The sequence below is a fragment of the Cricetulus griseus genome, chromosome 4 (genome assembly GCF_003668045.3).
Source record: "Cricetulus griseus strain 17A/GY chromosome 4, alternate assembly CriGri-PICRH-1.0, whole genome shotgun sequence".
In the NCBI taxonomy this organism is placed as follows: domain Eukaryota; kingdom Metazoa; phylum Chordata; class Mammalia; order Rodentia; family Cricetidae; genus Cricetulus; species Cricetulus griseus.
The window spans coordinates 83231748-83250310 of NC_048597.1; the positions used below are offsets into that span (position 1 = coordinate 83231748).

The 18563-nt window shown below is 43.4% G+C and overlaps 1 protein-coding gene across 1 annotated transcript in view; it reads right to left on the reverse strand.

Moving 5' to 3' along the window:
• Positions 1-18563, reverse strand: part of Flt3 (fms related receptor tyrosine kinase 3) — an 85301-nt gene that overhangs the window by 39758 nt on the left and 26980 nt on the right. The window contains exons 3-6 of the mRNA XM_035444153.1: positions 9408-9610; positions 7913-8028; positions 3154-3283; positions 479-606 (exon numbers count right to left, since the gene is read on the reverse strand). Coding sequence (XP_035300044.1) covers positions 479-606; positions 3154-3283; positions 7913-8028; positions 9408-9610 — 577 coding nt within the window. The remainder of the gene's footprint in view (positions 1-478; positions 607-3153; positions 3284-7912; positions 8029-9407; positions 9611-18563) is intronic.

The following is an 18563-nucleotide window of genomic DNA, read 5'->3' on the forward strand; positions in this document are numbered from 1 at the left end:
AAAGATGGAATCCCCTTTGTTAAAGAAATCCCCACTTACAGAATCTATAGTATGACGTTTGAAATGGCTTGAATAGGCCATGGAGATGGCTCAGCGAGTAAAGGTGCCCACTGCCCTGCTGGATGGTCTGAATTTGATCCCAGGCCCCATAAGATGGGTTGAGAGAACAGACTCTCACAAGTTGTCCTCTGACCTCCATATGCTTACTGTAGTGAATGCATTCACCCCCCCACACACACAATAAATAAATGTAATAAGGTGGTATGAAGCATCTGCAGTGGAACATGGTCGCAGAGCACACACTCAGAGTCCCTGGGTTCGAGCCCAGCACCTAAATAAAGGCAAGTTAAACAAAGTGCTATGAAAGAAAGAAAAATGAATGTCTGAAGTTGAATGATTACCTAAGCAGATGCTCTCAGTCCCAACGGCATTCCAAGGAATAGTCACTAACAGCACATAGGTGACAGCCCCCAGTTACCTATGGTGAATAGCTTGGTGCATTCTCGGCCCAGTTCGTTTCTTGCACAGCACCTGATGTCTGCTCCGAATAGCTCACGAAGTACCTTTTCCTCCTTCCTGATAACAGCAGGACCTTCTTCTTTACAGCTGCAATCAGAAAATGAGTTTCCTTCATGAAATGTTTCAGAGTGACAGATCACAGGCTGGCAGCACCACTTGGTGTAGACTGTGTAACAGCATATTCAAAGCCCTGGGTTCAACAACACCCAGAGACCAAGCTACAAAGTATATTGGAAGGGATGGAAGGAATTAAAGAGCCATTGAAAAAGTAGCAAAACTCAACTGTATTCAGCTTGGGATTCTCAGGACCAGCCAGCTACTCTAATTAAAACAATAGTACATGATTACCTGTAGACTTTTTTTGGGGGGTGGGGGGTTTAGTGACTTTTTTCCTAGATAGGGTCTCTCCAGGTCGTTCAGGCTGGCTTAAGACTCTGAGTGTCCTCTCACCTCAGCTTTCTGAGTGCTGGGATTATAGGTGTATGTCATTACACAGAAATGCTTGGTGACCTGTTTTTTGTTTGTTTGTTTGTTTGTTTTTGTTTTTTCTAGTTGTGATTTAAAGACAAGTAAAAAAGAAAAAGGGAAACACTGAGAAAGAAAGCAGGTGACAAGAAGCACAGCTTTGGGAGGAAGAGGCAATCGGATTTCTGTGAGTTTGAGACCAGACTGATGTACAGAGCAAATTCCAGAACAGGCACCAATGTAGTGATATATTATTTATGATTTATTAAAGCTTGACTGAGGATTCAGAAAGCAAAGCCAACCACAAGCTATACAGGTCAGGTAGTGGTGGCACACACCTTTAATCCCATGACTCAGGATTAAGAGGTAGACAGTCTGTTAGTTCAAAGCCACACTGACTACACGAAATTAATTCAGTCCTAAAAGAAACAGCTCACACAAAGGTGATCTCAGCACTTGGGATCACACGCCTTTAATCCCGGCACTAGGGAGGTGGAGACAGGAGTGATTTGGCTGGGCAGAGAAAGGACTAAAAGGCAGGAGGAGACAGAACTCGAGCTTTTGCCTCTGAGGATTCGTGGAGACAGGATTGCCATTTTAGCTTAGTAGAGGCAAGATCTACTGGCTTAGCTGCTATGCTTCTCTGATCTTCAGTGGCTTTAATAAATCATGCATAACATATCATCACACTCCAAAGCTACACAGAGAAACCCTGTCTGGAAAAACAAAAATAAAACAAACAAACAAAAGACTGGCAAGTACAGATGAGGATCATACAGAGAGAGGCTGACACTGCCAACTGGGGGCAGGGGTAGTGAGTTCCCAACACAAACTGGAGAGAAAAGGCAAAAAAAGTGAGACTTCTAGGGAAGACCACCAGACCACAGTAGTGTTCACAAAGTGACATTCTCCTGCCTCAGCAGAAATGCCTCCACATGGCTTTCCCAGGGCATGTGACAGCTTTGGGGGCTGTCCTTACTCCTGTCTTTCTCCTCTGAATCAAGTGCACTTTTCTTTCTAATTATAAATCGCCCATTTCCTATCACCCCAAGACAAATGTTGTCACACTGATGTGACAGTATTCCAACCTTCTTATTCTATACAAACATTATGTACATATACATATACATATACATATACATATACATATACATATACATATACATGTATGTACACACATGTATGTCAAACACACACACACACAGTTCAGGTCATCATTTCTTTTTTCATAAAATTCAAGATCACATTAATAGTATTTGAGACACTGATTTTCCTTTTCTTCTCTTCTGCTTTGTCCCATTTACTTTTCAGCAAATAGTATCACTGATTTGGCTAGTTGGGACCACAAGGCTTCTTACCCAGTGGGAGCTCAGCTCTAGCTCAGTGACAAGCAGAAGGTGACTTGCACTCTGTGCCTGGTACCTACTCTGTGGCCTCACATCTCAACTCACTCTGCCATCTGGGTAATCCCATTCTTCTTTTAAAAATCTAAGTCAGGCCTGGAGAGATGGCTCAGCGGTTAAGAGCACTGGCTACTCTTCCAGAGGACCTGGATTCAATTCCCAGCAACCACATGGTGACTCACAACCATCTGTAATGAGATCTGATGCCTTCTTCTGGCCTGCAGGAATACCTGCAGACAGAGCACTCATAGATAATAAAAACAAAAACCTGTTTATTTTGCTTGTTTTTCTTCCAGCCTCACTCTTCTGACGAGGCACAGAGAGCTTAAGGATCTTGTCTGAGGCCACACAGCTTGGAAAAAAAAGCTGGGTTCTCAGGCTCTGGATTCCATCTTTTTAACAATTCTATAAATGGCTTCTCCAGAGTAAACAGAACGATCACAAAGTAAACATTTACTCACAAGACACTTCTTACATATAAGGCTGTTATAGCTCCCCGACTCAGATGATCTGGGATCCAAAGATCACAGTTAAGTCCTCCTTTTGTAGGGAATGGCTGGGAGAGCCCCTCGACTACCCTGTGGCTTTCCAAGGCCCACTTACCATAAATCACCCATTTCCTCCCCATGAAATCCACAGCAATCATTTTGTCAAAACGTGGGGTGGGGGGATCAAATTCCACATATAGTTTGACTTCAAGCATGGAAGAAAACAATCAATGTTCTGACAGGAACAGTGGCCACAGTCACGATGAGGTGTGCCTTACCTCTCCCCGGGGGAACTGCAGAGCACCCACTCCACCGTGGGCTCCGGAACACTCTCGGACACGCACACCAGCGCGTCCTGGTTTTCCACCTTCCTGAAATAAGGTCTTCTCAGTACATACAGCTGCGTATCTGCGGCATGACAACATACTGCCACTTAATACTTAAAACTGTCTTAGCAGTCCCTCAAAAAACATTCCATGCCATTTCCAAACATCTGGTCTATCTTACCAGGGCACAGTCTGGCTCCCACCACCCTCAGGTGATGTCAGGGTTTTGTTTGTTTGTTTGTGTGCTTATTTTGAGACAGCATCTCCCTATGCAGCCTTGGCTGTCATGGAACTTTCTACCTAGACCAGGCTGGTCTCAAACTCACAAGAGCTCTTCCTGCCTCTGACTCCCTAGTTCCGGGATTAAAGGTGTGTGCCACCATGCTGAGTGTGAGGTCAAGGTCAGTTTTACATGTGGTCTCTTGTCAGTCTCTTGGGGTTCACAAATCCATAGATGAATAAGTAAGGTGAAGTCTTTTCTCCTTTTACACATGACATAGTGTAAAAGGAGAAAAAAAAAAACGAGCAAAAGCAGAGCTTAGCTCTTACTCAAAGTTTAAAATCTACAACTAGGTGCAAATTAATACAACAGAGAACAGTGGAAACAGAATAGGATAGAGCTAAACCTAGAGCAGAATTTAGAAGTTTAGCTTAGCTTCCCATTCAGACTAGACTGCTACACACACACACACACACATACAAACATAAAATACACATACAAAAAATGACTACCCACTTTATACAACTACTGAGAAGGGGATATTTTGCTTTAGTTTTGTTCCTTATTTATTTATAGATGCTCTTTATATATTATTACTAGTAATCTGGAGTGGGTTATAAACTGTAAGTATCTTTTCCCATTCCGTGGTAGTTTTCATTTTTTTTTTTTTTTTAACCCAGTGACTTCTAAACTTGGTTCCAATTCTACACATTTTTAGGGATATCCAGGCATGTCCAACCTGCAGCCACTCCATAAGTGTCATGGTCCCAGAATATTTATGAGTGGGGACAAGACATTTGCAGACCACAATATGTTGCAATATTCAAAGGTTGAACCCCCTACTTCAACAACTTTTTTTTTCTTAAATACAGCATTGTGTGATAACCAGGTGTGATGGTGCACACCCGCAACCCCCAAATGTAGGAAGTGAGAAAATTGTGAGATTAGAGCCAGCCTGGGCTACACACTGAGACTTTTGTAAAAGAAGAAAAACCTTGCTGCTTTGTCTCTACACAACCCTTTAAGTACCTTACATTAGAAACTGAGGCTTTGGGAGCTTATTACCACACAAGGTATTTCTGTGAGCTAGGGTTCCCAAGGCAGACCCCAGATCACTTTCCCTGTGTCACTCCAACCAATCTCCCCTCCTCAGAAGACCCCTACATTACACTAATCATCCCCCATTTCCTGAGCTGCTCCTAACAGCAGGAATTCCAAGCACTTTGCTATCTTTTTGTTTGTTTGTTTGCTTTTCGAGGCAGGGTTTCTCTGTGGCTTTGGAGGTTGTCCTGGAACTAGCTCTTGTAGGCCAGGCTGGTCTCAAACTCACAGAGATCCTCCTGCCTCTGCCTCCTGAGTGCTGGGATCAAAGGCGTGCGCCATTACCGCCCGGCCTGCACTTTGCTATCTTGATTGATCTGTTTTGTTCTTTTTCATCTGAAAAAGAAAATGCAAAATTAAGAATAGTATAATGCCAGGAGTGGTGGCACACACTATTGTCCCACACATGGGTGGCAGAGGCAGAGGCAGAGGCAGAGGCAGGCAGATAGATCTCTGTGCATTCATGGGCAGCATGGTCTATAGAGGGCCAGCCAAAAATAAAGTAAGATTCTGTCAAAAAAAAAACTATTAATTTTTTAAAACAATAATGAGGTGTGGATTTTTTTATTTTTGTAACTATGCCCCACTTTTGACCACTGACTGAGTTTATGACTAACTCCTCTATGCTGGAGTTGCTAGTCTCTCCTCCACACTGGAGTTGCTAGTCTCTCCTATTTTTCATTTCACAGCTCACCACTCAGGAAATGCTGGAAAGGTATAATTTACATTTTTTTTTGGGGGGGGTGTTGAATCCCAAGGAACTTCAATTATGGATGGTTGCCAGCCGCCATGTGGATGCTGGCAATTGAACCCTGTGGTCCCCTGGAAGAACAGCAATGCTTTTAATCACTGATTCATCTTTCCAGTCCCCTTTATTCCCCCCCCCTTTTTTTTGAAACAGTCTAGCCTAGAACTCACTATGCAGCTCAGGCTGGCACCAAGCTTGGGATCCTCCTGCCTCAGCTTCCTAAGAGCCAGAATTATGGACATAGAACTTAAAGTAAAAAGGAAGCCACTGTAAATATAACAGAGACACAGAGGATCTTCCACTCAGCACACACAGCTACACAGCAATGTAGCAAGAGAGAGAAAAGTGCCTACGACATTCTGTATTCTCATCGGGCGTGGAGCCCATACTTAATGTTCTACAAGAGGGCTGAGGAGGTAGGAAGGGGGCAGGGGTGAAGGCTCAAGACAACTCAGAGAATATAGGTGAAGTTACTCTGTACTTGACTTTGTCCAAGGTGATATCCCTCAGGGAACCTAGTGTAAGGCCCCTGAGCGAGGTCCTCTGAAGACCTCTAACCACCTACCTGCCCTAACTGCTGGACCCTGACCCCACCCTACAGAGTAAAAAACCCAATCTCTGAACATGAAATCCCACCAATCTCCACCCTGAAAAGTACCCCCCCACACACACACACTTCCCCAAAACCCTATGTAAGCCCTCTATCCTGTTCAGTTTGCTGCTGTTTTGTTTCTCATTCAAGCAGAGGCAGTCACCTCCTGGCTTTTTTCCCTCCCAATAAATCTATTGTGTGAGGTTTGTTGCACGATGTGACCTTGTGTTATTACTTGGCTCCTGGCTGCTAGGATACCTTTCCAGCCAAGCTGCAATGCTTATACTTAGCATGTTCCCCAATGCTATGACTGTAAGACCACAAGTGTCACACAGGCCCAGAGTGAGTGATGAGCAAGTGCAGACCTGGCTCTCATGGGCCCCTGGATTTGCCAGTCACAAATACGTCAGGTGTCTGTGTTCATATCAACGCGCAGGCCAACCTCTGTGAGCACCTGAGATAAGGCACACAGAGCTCCTCAACAAATGGTCTCTGTGGCAGTCTGGACAGGCCCCTCTGTGGCTGCACACTACCCTGGCTTTGCAAAGCTGAGTCTCTGACAGGGAAGAAAGCAGCCTGGCAAGTCCTAGCAATGTGCAGCAGGCAACTTAGTTGCAATGGTGTCAACTCTGCCTCAGCCCCCCAAGACTCAAGGCTCCATGCATGCAGCCACCTCCACAGTGACGGGAAGGAAAACAGGTGTGTGGTATGCACAGCACCGAGTCTGCACACATGAGGCCTGCAAGTAATGGTACCAAATGAACAGAAGCCAGAGGACCCATGCTGGTGGCGTCTCTACTACTCACACAGCTACCAACTGTGCAGCGAACCAACCACTGGACAGCTTGCACTTGCATAAACCAGCTTCGTCCACCACAGTGGCCACTGGCTACATGTGGTTATTTAATTTCAAATTTTAATTAGTTTACATGAAATAAAATAAAGAATTTGGTTCCTCGGTTACACTAGCCAAAGTTCAAGTGTTCAGCAACAGCATGTGTCTGGTCTGTGTTGCTGGGTGTAGGAGACCGGAACAGTGACTTTATGTCAGGAAGTTCTGTGAGGTCACACCAAGGCCTTGCAGTCTGAGAGGCATCTATTTTTTTTTTTTTTTTTTTTAGATAAATTGATCCCGTTTCATTTTTTACATGCAAGGGTGTTTAGCCTGAGTATTGTCTGTCCCTCATCATGTACATGTAGTTCCCAAAGGTCAGAAGGGTGTTGGATCCTCTGGGAGTGGAGTTACAGTAGTTGTGAGCTGCCATGAAGATGCTTGGAACCCAATCCAGGTCCCCTGCAAGAGCAGCCATTGTTTTTACTTGTGAGCCACCGCCAATCCAGAGGCATGTATTTTCATCCTCTCATTACAGATAAGGGAGTTAAGCCTTAGACAGACTTAGCAACCCTCGAAAGTTGGTAGAATTAGAATCAGAATTAGAACTCAGGACATTTAGTCATCATGGTACCGAGTACCTGCAATCAAATACTTGGAGACTGAGGCAGGAAGAAATTCAAGGCAACCCTAGCCTACAGGAGTTTGAAGTTAGTCTGGGAAAAATTTAAAGAGACAGAATTTTTTTCATTCCCAAGTCTTCCAGCTCTTTTCTAGTTCTTCCAGCTCTGTGTTGAAAGACTCTGACTATCTGAATTTGGTGAGGGAGAGTACAGTGAGTCCCAGGGCACTCCCGTGGGATACTGGAGTACCCAGTCTTGAGGTACTCCCATGGGGTGCTGGAGTACCCAGTCTTGAGGTACTCCCAAGGGGTGCTGGAGTACCCAGACTTGAGGTACTCCCATGGGATACCGGAGTACCCAGTCTTTGAGGTACTCCCATGGGGTGCTGGAGTACCCAGACTTGAGGTACTCCCATGGGGTGCTGGAGTACCCAGTCTTGAGGTACTCCCATGGGGTGCTGGAGTACCCAGACTTGAGGTACTCCCATGGGATACTGGAGTACCCAGTCTTGAGGTACTCCCATGGGGTGCTGGAATACCCAGTCTTGAGGTACTCCCATGGGGTGCTGGAGTACCCAGGAGTGAGCTGGACTTACTTCGTATACTCACTGTGAACAGTACTGTGTAGTTGGTGGCTTCACTCTGAATATACAGTAGGTATTCTCCAGTCTGCGTCTCTGTCACATTCAACATGACCATGGAAATGATCCCTCTGTGAAATGAGAAAGAGGTCTGGCTACTCTGGAAAACACTCAGAACCAAAAGCATCAAGTTCACCCTGAGTCACTCGAGCCTGTCCTCGAGGCTGTGGCCCTGAGGGCTGCTCTGTGGAGAACACGATTCTGGTCCTGCACCAGCCTGAGTGCTATCAATCAGCCTGGCTGTAAGTTTTGCCTACCCTCAAAATCAGGTGAGAGGCCTATGTCATTGGGAAACCCCACAGTTTTAAGTCTCTTACAAGTTTACAAAGTATTATTAATTATTAAAACTTTTTTTAGAGCTGCATCTTATGTCCAATAACAAAATACTTATTTTGTCGGAGCAAATCAAGATTTCAAATTACATAAATTATTTTTGCCAGGCAGTGATGGTGAACACCTTTAATCCCAGCACTTGGGAAGCAAAGGCAGGTGGATCTCTGAATTTGAGGCCAGCCTGGTCTACAGAGTGAGTTCCAGGACAGCCAGGACTACACAGAGAAACCCAATCTTGAAAAATAAAATAAAACCAAAACACAACCCAAAAAAGTAAATAAATAGTAAATTATTTAATTTTAAATATTTTATTTATTCTTATTATACATGTATGAATGAGTGTCTGTATGCACATATATACGCATACCACTTGCATGCAATGTCCCATGGAGGCCAACAGAAGGCATCAGATCTCCTGGGACTGGAGTTACAGATGGTTGTGAGTGGCTGTGTGGGTGGTGGGAACCCAACCTGGATCCTCGGAAGAGCAGCCAGTGCTCTTAACCACTGAGCCGTCTTTCAATGCCCACGATTCTATTTTTTTAGAGTAGTTTTGGATTTGCCCTTCCCACCATATATCCACAACATTATCAATCTTTCTTTCTTTCTTTGTTTTCGTAACAAAGCCCTGGCTGTCCTGGAACTCCTGTGGACCAGGCTGGCCTCGAACTCACACAGATCCGCCTGCCTCTGCCTCCCGAGTGCTGGGATGAAAGGCGTGCACCACCACCCCCTGGCGACACATTAGTAGTATCTTGTGCAGGTCTAGTTTGTTGTAACTGAAGAACCGAGATAGATGCATCACTGTCAGCTGGCACCCACACTTGCATTCAGCCTCCCTTTGGGGAGGCACCTCCTGTGACTGACAGATACATAATGTCATCTGTCCGTACCCTAATTCTACATTTAGTTCATTCTTTCACCAGAAATAAGTTACAGCACACATGGATGGACGCTGGAAGGGATTCTGAGCCAGGCTTAGGAGTCCAAGCCTATAATCTCAGCATTCTGTAGACAGAGACAGGAGAACTTTGAGTTTTGGGGAAAGGGAAAAAAAATGTGGGGGAGTCCAAACGAACTACATTTTATGCTGAAAATTTGGCTCTGAAACCCTTACCTGTTTTGTAAATCAAAATGTGGCTGGCAGCCCAGGGAACCGTGCTTAAAGACCCAGAGGCAAGAAATGTCCCCTGGGGTGGTGACCAGTACTTGCAGTGTGATGGATGCGGACTCGGCCACCTCCACGGTGGCAGCTTCGTACACCACCCCTGCACTGTGATGCCTCAGTGTACACCCAAGGTCTTCTGGGGATTCGGAAACCTGTGTTGTAGATAGAACAATGAGAATTCACTTTTTTTCTTAATATCAAGCCTGATTGCATAACGACACTCTGCATATGTGGTTGTTTGGATGAAAATGGCCCCCATAGGCTCAACAGGAGTCAGGCTAGTAGGAGGAGGTATGTCAACCGGATGGGCCTTGAGGTTTCAGATGCTCAAACCAGGCCCAGTGGCTCTCTCTCTTTGTGCTGCCTGCTGATCTCTATCTAGAACTCTCAAGTTCCTTCTCCAGCATCATATCTGCTTGCCTGTTGCCATGCTCCCCACCATGATGACAACGGATTAAACCTCTGGAAATGTAACCCAGCCCCAATTAAATGTTTTCCTTTATAAGAGTTGCCATGGTTAGCTGGGCAATGGTGGTTCATGACTTTAATCCCAGCATTAGTGAGGCAGAGGCAGGCAGATCTCTGAGTTTGAGGCCAGCCTGATCCACAGAGTGAGTTTCAGGACAGCTAGGGCTACACAGAGAAACTCTGTCTGGAAAAAACAAACAAACAAATAAAAGAGTTGCCTTGGTCATGGTATCTCTTCACAGCAATAAAACCATAAATAGCATGTAATATCCAACTATGCTGCTACCTACTAAGAAGGTATATCTGGGCTGAACTGGAAAAGAAACTGATAAGCAATTCACATAAGCAAAAGATGTATGGAGTGTACCTTCCTGTTTCAGACCACATGAAGTCAGCTTGCTTGTTGCTAAGACCCCAAAAAGAAGGGCTTATTTAACCCCAGAGATGGCCATCGCATGGGTACACTTGATTTCAGTGTAAGCCTGTGGGTGCTGTTCAGATTACCACAAGGAAAAGAGAAGGAAAGCCAAAGGCTCATGAATGCACGGTGACTAGTCTGAAGGCTAACCCTGCCATGTCACACTGAGAACATGTGAATGCACAAATGGAAGAGCTATGGGTACTGAGCATTGTGTTCATTGGTGTTTTCCCTGTATGTTTGTGTGAGGGTGTTGGGTTCTGGAGTTGCAGATAATTCTAAACTGCCATGTAGATACTGAGATTTGAACCCAGGTCCTCTGGAAGAGCAGTAAGTGCTCTTAACCACTGAGCCATCTCTCCAGCCCTGAGTGGTAGAGTTCTTAACATGAGCAAGGCCCTGGGTTCCAAACCCAGCACCAGAAAAAGAGGCATGAACAGAAAAAACAAAGGGCTGGAGTGTAGCTCGGCCATACAGCCCATACCTAGCACACACAGAACCTTGAAGAAACACAAAACACAAGAAGGATGAACAGGCCCAGGACAAGGAAGGGCAGTCCAAGTGAAAGTGATCAAGCCCAAGCAAAAGAGAAGTCTGGGAAATGGGAAGTCCCTCTGGTGTGGGCATCCATGCCCAGGGAGAAGTGTAAGAGTTCAAACAGTGGGGAAGAAGGGGGTGTGGAAGAGCCTGCTCCCCATGCATTCTCTGCTGGAAGAACCGCTAACTAGAGAGACCTATAAGTCCAAGGAGCATATGTCTCCAGAAGGCCAGGGTCACACTCTTTGGGGATGAAAGGAATCCTGCTGCCCCACTACACTATTGCTAAGGGCAGTGTCCCTGAGATGAACTCGGTGAGTGGGGCCCTGGGACATGAGACGGCCTGATGAACGGCAGTTTACCACCCACACTGGGGACCACAAGCAAGCCTTTCATGGCTGGCCTGTGGTTCTGTATAAGGCCAGGTATATACACAAGCAAGAAGCTGTAGACAACATGATCTTTCTTTTCTTTCCTTAAGACAGGGCTTCACTATGTAGCCCTGGCTGGCCTAGAACTCTCTGTAGACCAGGGTGGCTGCAAATACTAAGAGACCTGCCTGCCTCTGCCTTTGCTGGAATTAAGGTCAGGCACCACCATGCCCAGCTTCCATCTGTTTTCAGACAAAACCTCTCTATGTAACCAAGGCTGCATGCATTACCACACCCAGATTATACAATTTTCCCCCATAAAGTTGGGGAACAAATGTGGCCTTGTCCATGCTACCTGGTAGGCATTTTGCCATGTGATCTTTCCAGATACCATCAAATAACCTAACATGTCTGCACTCATCACAAGAACCAGAAACTAGGTTGTAAAAATTAAAACACATTAAAATGATCTAATTTTAATCTAAAGGAGAAGAAGAGAAGGAGGAGAAGGGGTTCTAGAAAGACAGCTCAGCAGTTAAGAACACTGGATGCTCTTCCAGAGGATCCAGGTTTGGTTCCTTGCACCCACATGGTGGGTCACAACCACCTATCACTCCAGTTCCAGGGGATCCAATGCCCTCTTTTGAACTCTACAGGTATCATGAAAGCATGTGGGGCACAGATATACACACAGGCAAAAGAGTCACACACATAAAATAAATCTAAAAAAAAAAAGTAATGGTCTATCTTTTTTTTTCCAAAAAGATACAGAGTGGCCCTCAAATATGCAAGAAGATGTTGAAACCCGCATAAATTAAAACACTTCTCATCTGTGAGACTGGCAAACACTGAGAAGTCTGCCAACACATTCTGATAGTGACACTTTGAGGAAGTGGACACTCACACACTGCTGCAGGAATTTACACCAAACAACGTTCTGGAGGGGAATTCAGCAACACCTATGAAACTCAAATACGCACTTGCTGTGTGAGCCAGCCATCCCCACATTTAGAAATATGTCTCCAGTGATTAGTGACATCAACTGCAGTGCTATTTGTAATGTCAAAATATTGGAAACAATTTAAATGCTCAAACAGGAGAGTGACTGAACAAACTATGGCAAGTGCATACAGTGAGTATGATGTGGCTGTTTACAAAAAACAAAACAATTAAAAAAAAAAACATAAGGACAGGCTCTGGGAACTGACTTGCAGTGATATGCTATATTGCTCAAGGGGAAAAGGCTTACTACAAAATTATCCTCATCAAGGGCATCACATGCAAGAAAAAGGTAGGCGTGAGACACACATGCATCTGCTTGTTGTGTACAAGGAATTCAGGACCAATACCTAAGAATTAAAAGAATCAGCTAACTGCAGGAGATAGGAGGGCTCAGTGCTCGAGATGCAGCTCGAGAATATATATATATATATATATATATATATATTATATATATATACATGAATACATGTGTGTGTGAGTTTATGTTCACCACTTGAGTGCAGGAGCCTGCAGAGGCCAAGAGGCATCCTCAAGAGAGCATCAGAGTACCTGGAATTGGAATTACAGGTGGTTGTGAGCCACCATGTGGTGCCAGGAAAAGAACCCAGGTCCTCTGCAAGAGCAGTCAGTGCTCTTAACTGCTGAACTGTCTTTTTAGGTTCCGTTCCCCATCCTGTGTCTATTTTTTTCAGTACTGGGGCTAGAACCCCAGGTTCACATAAGCTAGGCACCTGCTCTACCATTGAGCTTAACTTATAACCCTAAATACAACATTTTTGAAATATGTAACTCTGGCCGGGAGGTGGTGGTGCACATCTTTAATCCCAGCACACAGGGGGCAGAGGCAGGTGGCTCTTTATGAGTTTGAGGCCAGCCTGGTCTACTGAGTGAGTTCCAGGACAGTCTCCAAAGCTACAAGAGACACTCTGTCTGGAAACAACAACAATATATATCTGACTTGCAGGACCCACAATAGATTTTAAGAGTAAATAATCAGCCAGCAGCCAGGCATAGCAACCTTTAATCCAAGACTTGGGAGGACTACCTGAATTTGAGGCCAGCCTGAACTACATAGTTTCAGGCCAACTTTGGCTATAAAATGAGACTCAGTATCAAAAAGTGAAAGGTGTAGGGAGGAACTACACAACTAGGATATTGTAGAAAGGCATCAAAATGGAATACAAACCAAAATAACCCATCTGTGTTGGAAATAAATTACAAAACCATAATGAAAAGGGTAGGACAGAAAAGAACTGACACACATAGATTGGTGTCCTATGTGGAGGCTTGAATATGTAAATATAGGGCCAAACATAGGACTAAGAAAAGCTCTGGACAAGGAGCTGGACATGGCTTCCTACTCCCAGTCTCTCAAGTGGCCAATGTTTGCTGCATAGAGGCATGGCTACTGGCCACTGCCTGTGGTCTTGAGCCAGCCACCAGTATCATGTGCTAATCAGATCTACACGTTGGACAGACTGGCCCTTTAAGGCTTGGCTCACATGGTCAGAGTGCATAAAGTCAGTACACACACACACACACACACACACACACACAATTCTAAAAAGGTACAGTATGCTTTAAAAGGCATCTAGGTGCTAAGGAAAGAAAAGAAAGTGGGTACAGACAATCGTTTAAAAAAAAAACAAATAGTTTTAAAATAGTCTTTAAAGAGAGGGTAAAGGATTTTTTTTTTTTTTTTTTTTTTTTTTTTTTTTTTTTTTTTTAGTTTTTTGAGACAGGGTTTCTCTGTGGCTTTGGAGCTTGTCCTGGAACTAGCTCTTGTAGGCCAGGCTGGTCTTGAACTCACAGAGATCCACCTGCCTCTGGGTAAAGGAATATTTAAAAAGTCCCCTAAGGATGGGAAGTATTATAACACAGGGAGTTTGGATCTTAGATGATGCTTTATTGATTTTGAATTTGTTAAATGCTAATGAACACAGACCAGCAGCATTTGAGAGATATTGGACTGCTGAATTAAACCATCTTATAAACTTTAGGGGTGTCTTGGCTTCAGAATAGAAGTCAGAAAATGTGTTGCAATGGGGAAGAGGTCATGCTCTTGTTTCCATAGGATTTCTTCTAAGTTAATCAAGATCAGATTTGACCAGGGAAGACCTCCTAAGGATCCTGGCTGCAGACATAGGGAGGAAGCCAGAAAAGATTACAGGATAGGTGATGTATATGCTGATCTCTCTACATGGGAACAACTCTGAGACTGGATGAGACATAATAAATCTTGTTGTCTACAGAGTCCTCATGGCTTATTATTATTATATGCCATCCTTTCATATAAGATGGATAGAGATTTATATTACAGTTTGGTTGTGCAGTCCAAATGGACTTTATAAAGTTGACATATGCCTTTTACCTGCTCAAACATAAAACAAAACTCATCTTTAGCTGACTAGTACACACTGCACAATGCATACTTGTGTTAATACAGATCTATCTGTTACCTTTAAAAGTTTGTGTATTTTCAGAAAAAAAAATAAAACCCAGACACCAGTAAAGATAAGTAGCCCAGATGATCCCACCTCTCAGAATGCCTCTGTTACAGTTTCCTCAAAATTCTGCACCTGGAATAACTTTAAAGCTGCTAACTGAGATGGTCCAACTTCACAGACTACTCCAGCCAGGACTTCAGATAAGCTCTGTACTTTCCCATTACACAGAGACTGGAGAAAAATGTTACAGATAGCTTTCCCAGGACTTGACCATTATCCCAATTTTCTCAGGGTCCACTAAAGATAATGTGACCCCCAGATGTCACAGAACAGTCTAGAGAACAAAGGGCACCAAGAGGTGGGGGTGGGTGGATTCGGTCACTTAGTGGATGTTTGTCATTGCTTAGGAGGGTTAGCTGCAAATTGTTATTGGTCATAGTCAGAGAGAAAACTAAGCACAGGAAATTAGATTCAGGGATCTCATTCTGAAAAGAAAAAAGGGGGATACAGAAATAATAGGATAAAAGGGTAGATAATTGAATCTACTTTTTTGTTTGTTTGTTTTTCAAGACAGGGTTTCTCTGTGTAGCTTTGGAGCCTATCCTGGCACTCGCTCTGGAGTCTAGGCTGCCTCAAACTCACAGAGATCCTCCTGCCTCTGCCTCCCGAGTGCTGAGATTAAAGGCATGCACCACCAACACCTGGCAATTGAATCTACTTTTAAACTAAAAAAACAACTGCTAATCTCAACTATTTTACAATGGTATGGATTTTTGTATATTGATACAAATTTAAGGTTATTTTTGTTTTAACACAACACACACACACACACACACACACACACACACACACACACAAATTTTTACACTTGTCTAAGATATTATACCTATGCAGCTCATTGTAAAATGTAATATAGTTCTAGTCCTTAAAGGCTATTACTACAAACTGTTTCGGATAATTTAAAATGCAGGTTAGAGGTTAGTCATCTATAACAATCAAACTTGTAGTCATGTAAATATGCTTTCAAGGTTAAAAAATATATTTTAGATAGAAAGTTGGTCTTCAAACACTTCAGAGTCCTACAAAATAAGTATTTATTAAGATGTTTTAATAAGAGAAGGCTTTTCTTGACAGTGAGACATGTCTGCTCCTGGAAGCACCAATTTACTTCAAAAAAGGATGATGGGCACTGAAGAACCTCCATATGGAGTTTGCTTTCTTTGTGACAAAGCTAGCCACTGGGCAAGAAAATTCCCCTGCTGACAGTACACTGTCCAAACGGACAAGCAGGACACAAAAGAAGGTGACTGCTGAGCTTTGCCAAGACAAGGTAGGACAGTCCTTCAAAATTCTTTATTCATAAAAACTCCTGCCAGATATTCTAGGCCTGTAGGCTGAAGATGGATGTCCTGATGTTGCAGAGCAACCTTGGGTCACCAGGCAGCCAGCTGTTTCTGTCATTTCTGTAATTTTGGAAGTTGATGGTGAAAGATTCAGGCATTATGCTGGCCTGGCCCTGTCAGAATCCTGTTACCTGGCAGGATCCACTCAGGCAGTACCCTGGTCAGCCCAGAGTTCCATGGGTACTAAGTCTGCACACAGGTGTAAAGAACCCCTTTAAAAGACAGACCCCTGCCCACGTACGCTCTCTTTGCTCTCTTCTCTTCTCTTTGCTTTCTTGCCCTCTCTCTTCTCTTACTCTCTTTGCTTGCTCTCTTGCTTTCCCCACCTTTTAATAAACTCCATGGTTAATGTATCTCCCGGTTCATGTTCCATAGAGCACGACTTTAATTTAAGCAAAAGAACAAAGAACAACAGATGACTCTACACCTTTGGTGTACCTAAGCAATATTTTATCCTTTCGGTTCTCTGATGGGAGTTGAAGACTAGAGAGTTACACCGTTTTCTTTGTTATTATCAAAAAAGAAACTTACAAAAGAGATGCAAAGTTTATAAGGCTGAGGGACATAAAAGCTTAAATTGTTCATCTAAGAAATGTTTTAAGGTCTAAAAAGATATTTTTAGGATGACAATATAAGTTAGGATAGAAAGTGATTTAGGTATAAAATTTTAGACTCATTAAGATAGGATAGTTAATAAAGTATTTTCTTTGAATTGTTCTCACTATATATAGGTTTACTATATTAGAGTTAAAACCTTTCCTTTCATTTAGACAAAAAGGGGGAAATATGATGGGATATTTGTACACTGTGTGAAGATGTATGCTGTGATTGGTGTAGTAAAAAGCTGAACAGCCAATAGCTAGGCAGGAGAGTATAGGTGGGACTTCCCGGCAGAGAGAGACCCAGAGGAAGCAGGATGCGCAGTACAGAGTGAGGTAACAAGCCTCATGGAAGAACTTAGATTGAAAAATATGGGTTAATTTAAGTTATAAGAACCAGTTAGGAAGAAGCCTAAGGTAAGGCTTTTATAATTAATAAGTCTCCATGTCATTATTTGTGGGCTGCTGGTCTCAGTGAGAAAGTACTACTACAATAGATAACTTTGCACAAGAAACATTGGATACCACACAGCAAAAGACAAAAGTCACTGTACACAGCTCTGCTAGTGCCCACTGGGTACTGGGGCACAGTTCCTGTACACAGATCCGCTAGTGCCCACTGGGTACTGGGGCACAGTTCCTGTACACAGATCCGCTAGTGCCCACTGGGTACTGGTCAGCACTTTTTTTAAGACCCTGTTACAAACTAGGATGGAATAGATAAATAAGCATATCTCAGGTATGAGCCAGGTCTTTTACAATCATAGAGAAGTACAAAAAGGAAAGGGGTAGGCTGGAATGAACCCTCACTGTTATATTGAAACCACAGTTATCAGCATTAACTTGGAGGGAGAAATATACAAATGATGGCAAGTCATGTGCTACTGTTAAGTGTTACCCTGAATGGGCTCAAGATCTACACAAACACTAAATGTCATGAGTCTGTGATGAACTAAACAGATAACTCAGTAAATAAATAAATAAATAAATAAAATGGGGGAAAAGACATAGCTCTTACTCATGACATAATTCCAATTAATAAACATAGAAGAAGCCAGGCATCTACCTAGTGCTTGGCCATGCAAAACTCCACTGGACTATGGGATCTCCACAAAGATGTCTCAAGGACAAAAAAACAAAAAAAACCTCTTTCATCATCAAGTTGCATTTGGTCTTGGTCTTTATCACTGAGACAGACAGCAAACTGAGATAATGTCCCAGTAGAACAGGTTACACTACAAGAGCCTGGGAACAAGAGCTCATGTTTTCTGCAGTTCACATTGCATGGCTATTTGTTAAAATATTTTAGGAGCTACTTGGTCTTCACATGTGGTGGTCTGAAAGAAAATAGCCACCAAAGGGAGTAGCACTAATAGGAGATGTGGCTTTGTTAAAGTAGGTGTCGCCTTGTTGGAGGAAGTGTGCCACTGTGGAGGTGGGCTTTGAGACCTCATTTATGCTCAAGATACCATCCAGTGTCTCAGTTCACTTCCTGTTGCCTTTGGATCAAGATGTAAGGACTCTCAGCTCCAGCACTATGCCTGCATACTGCCTTGCTTCCTTGCATGATGATAATAGACTGAACCTCTGAACTATAAGCAAGCCACCCCAATTAAATGTTTTCCTTGATAAGAGTTGCCATGGTCATGGTGTCTCTTCGCAGAAATAGAAACCCTAAGACATCTCAGGATCCTCAATAATGTCTAAGAATATCATATTAGAATAATAATACATGATTGATTAGGGACCAAGGCCAATAGATATTCATTTAGTTTAAAGATCGATGTTTATAAGTAAGTACACAAGGGCTGATGAGATAGCTCAGTGGTAAAGGCATTTGCCACTGAGCTTGAGGACCGG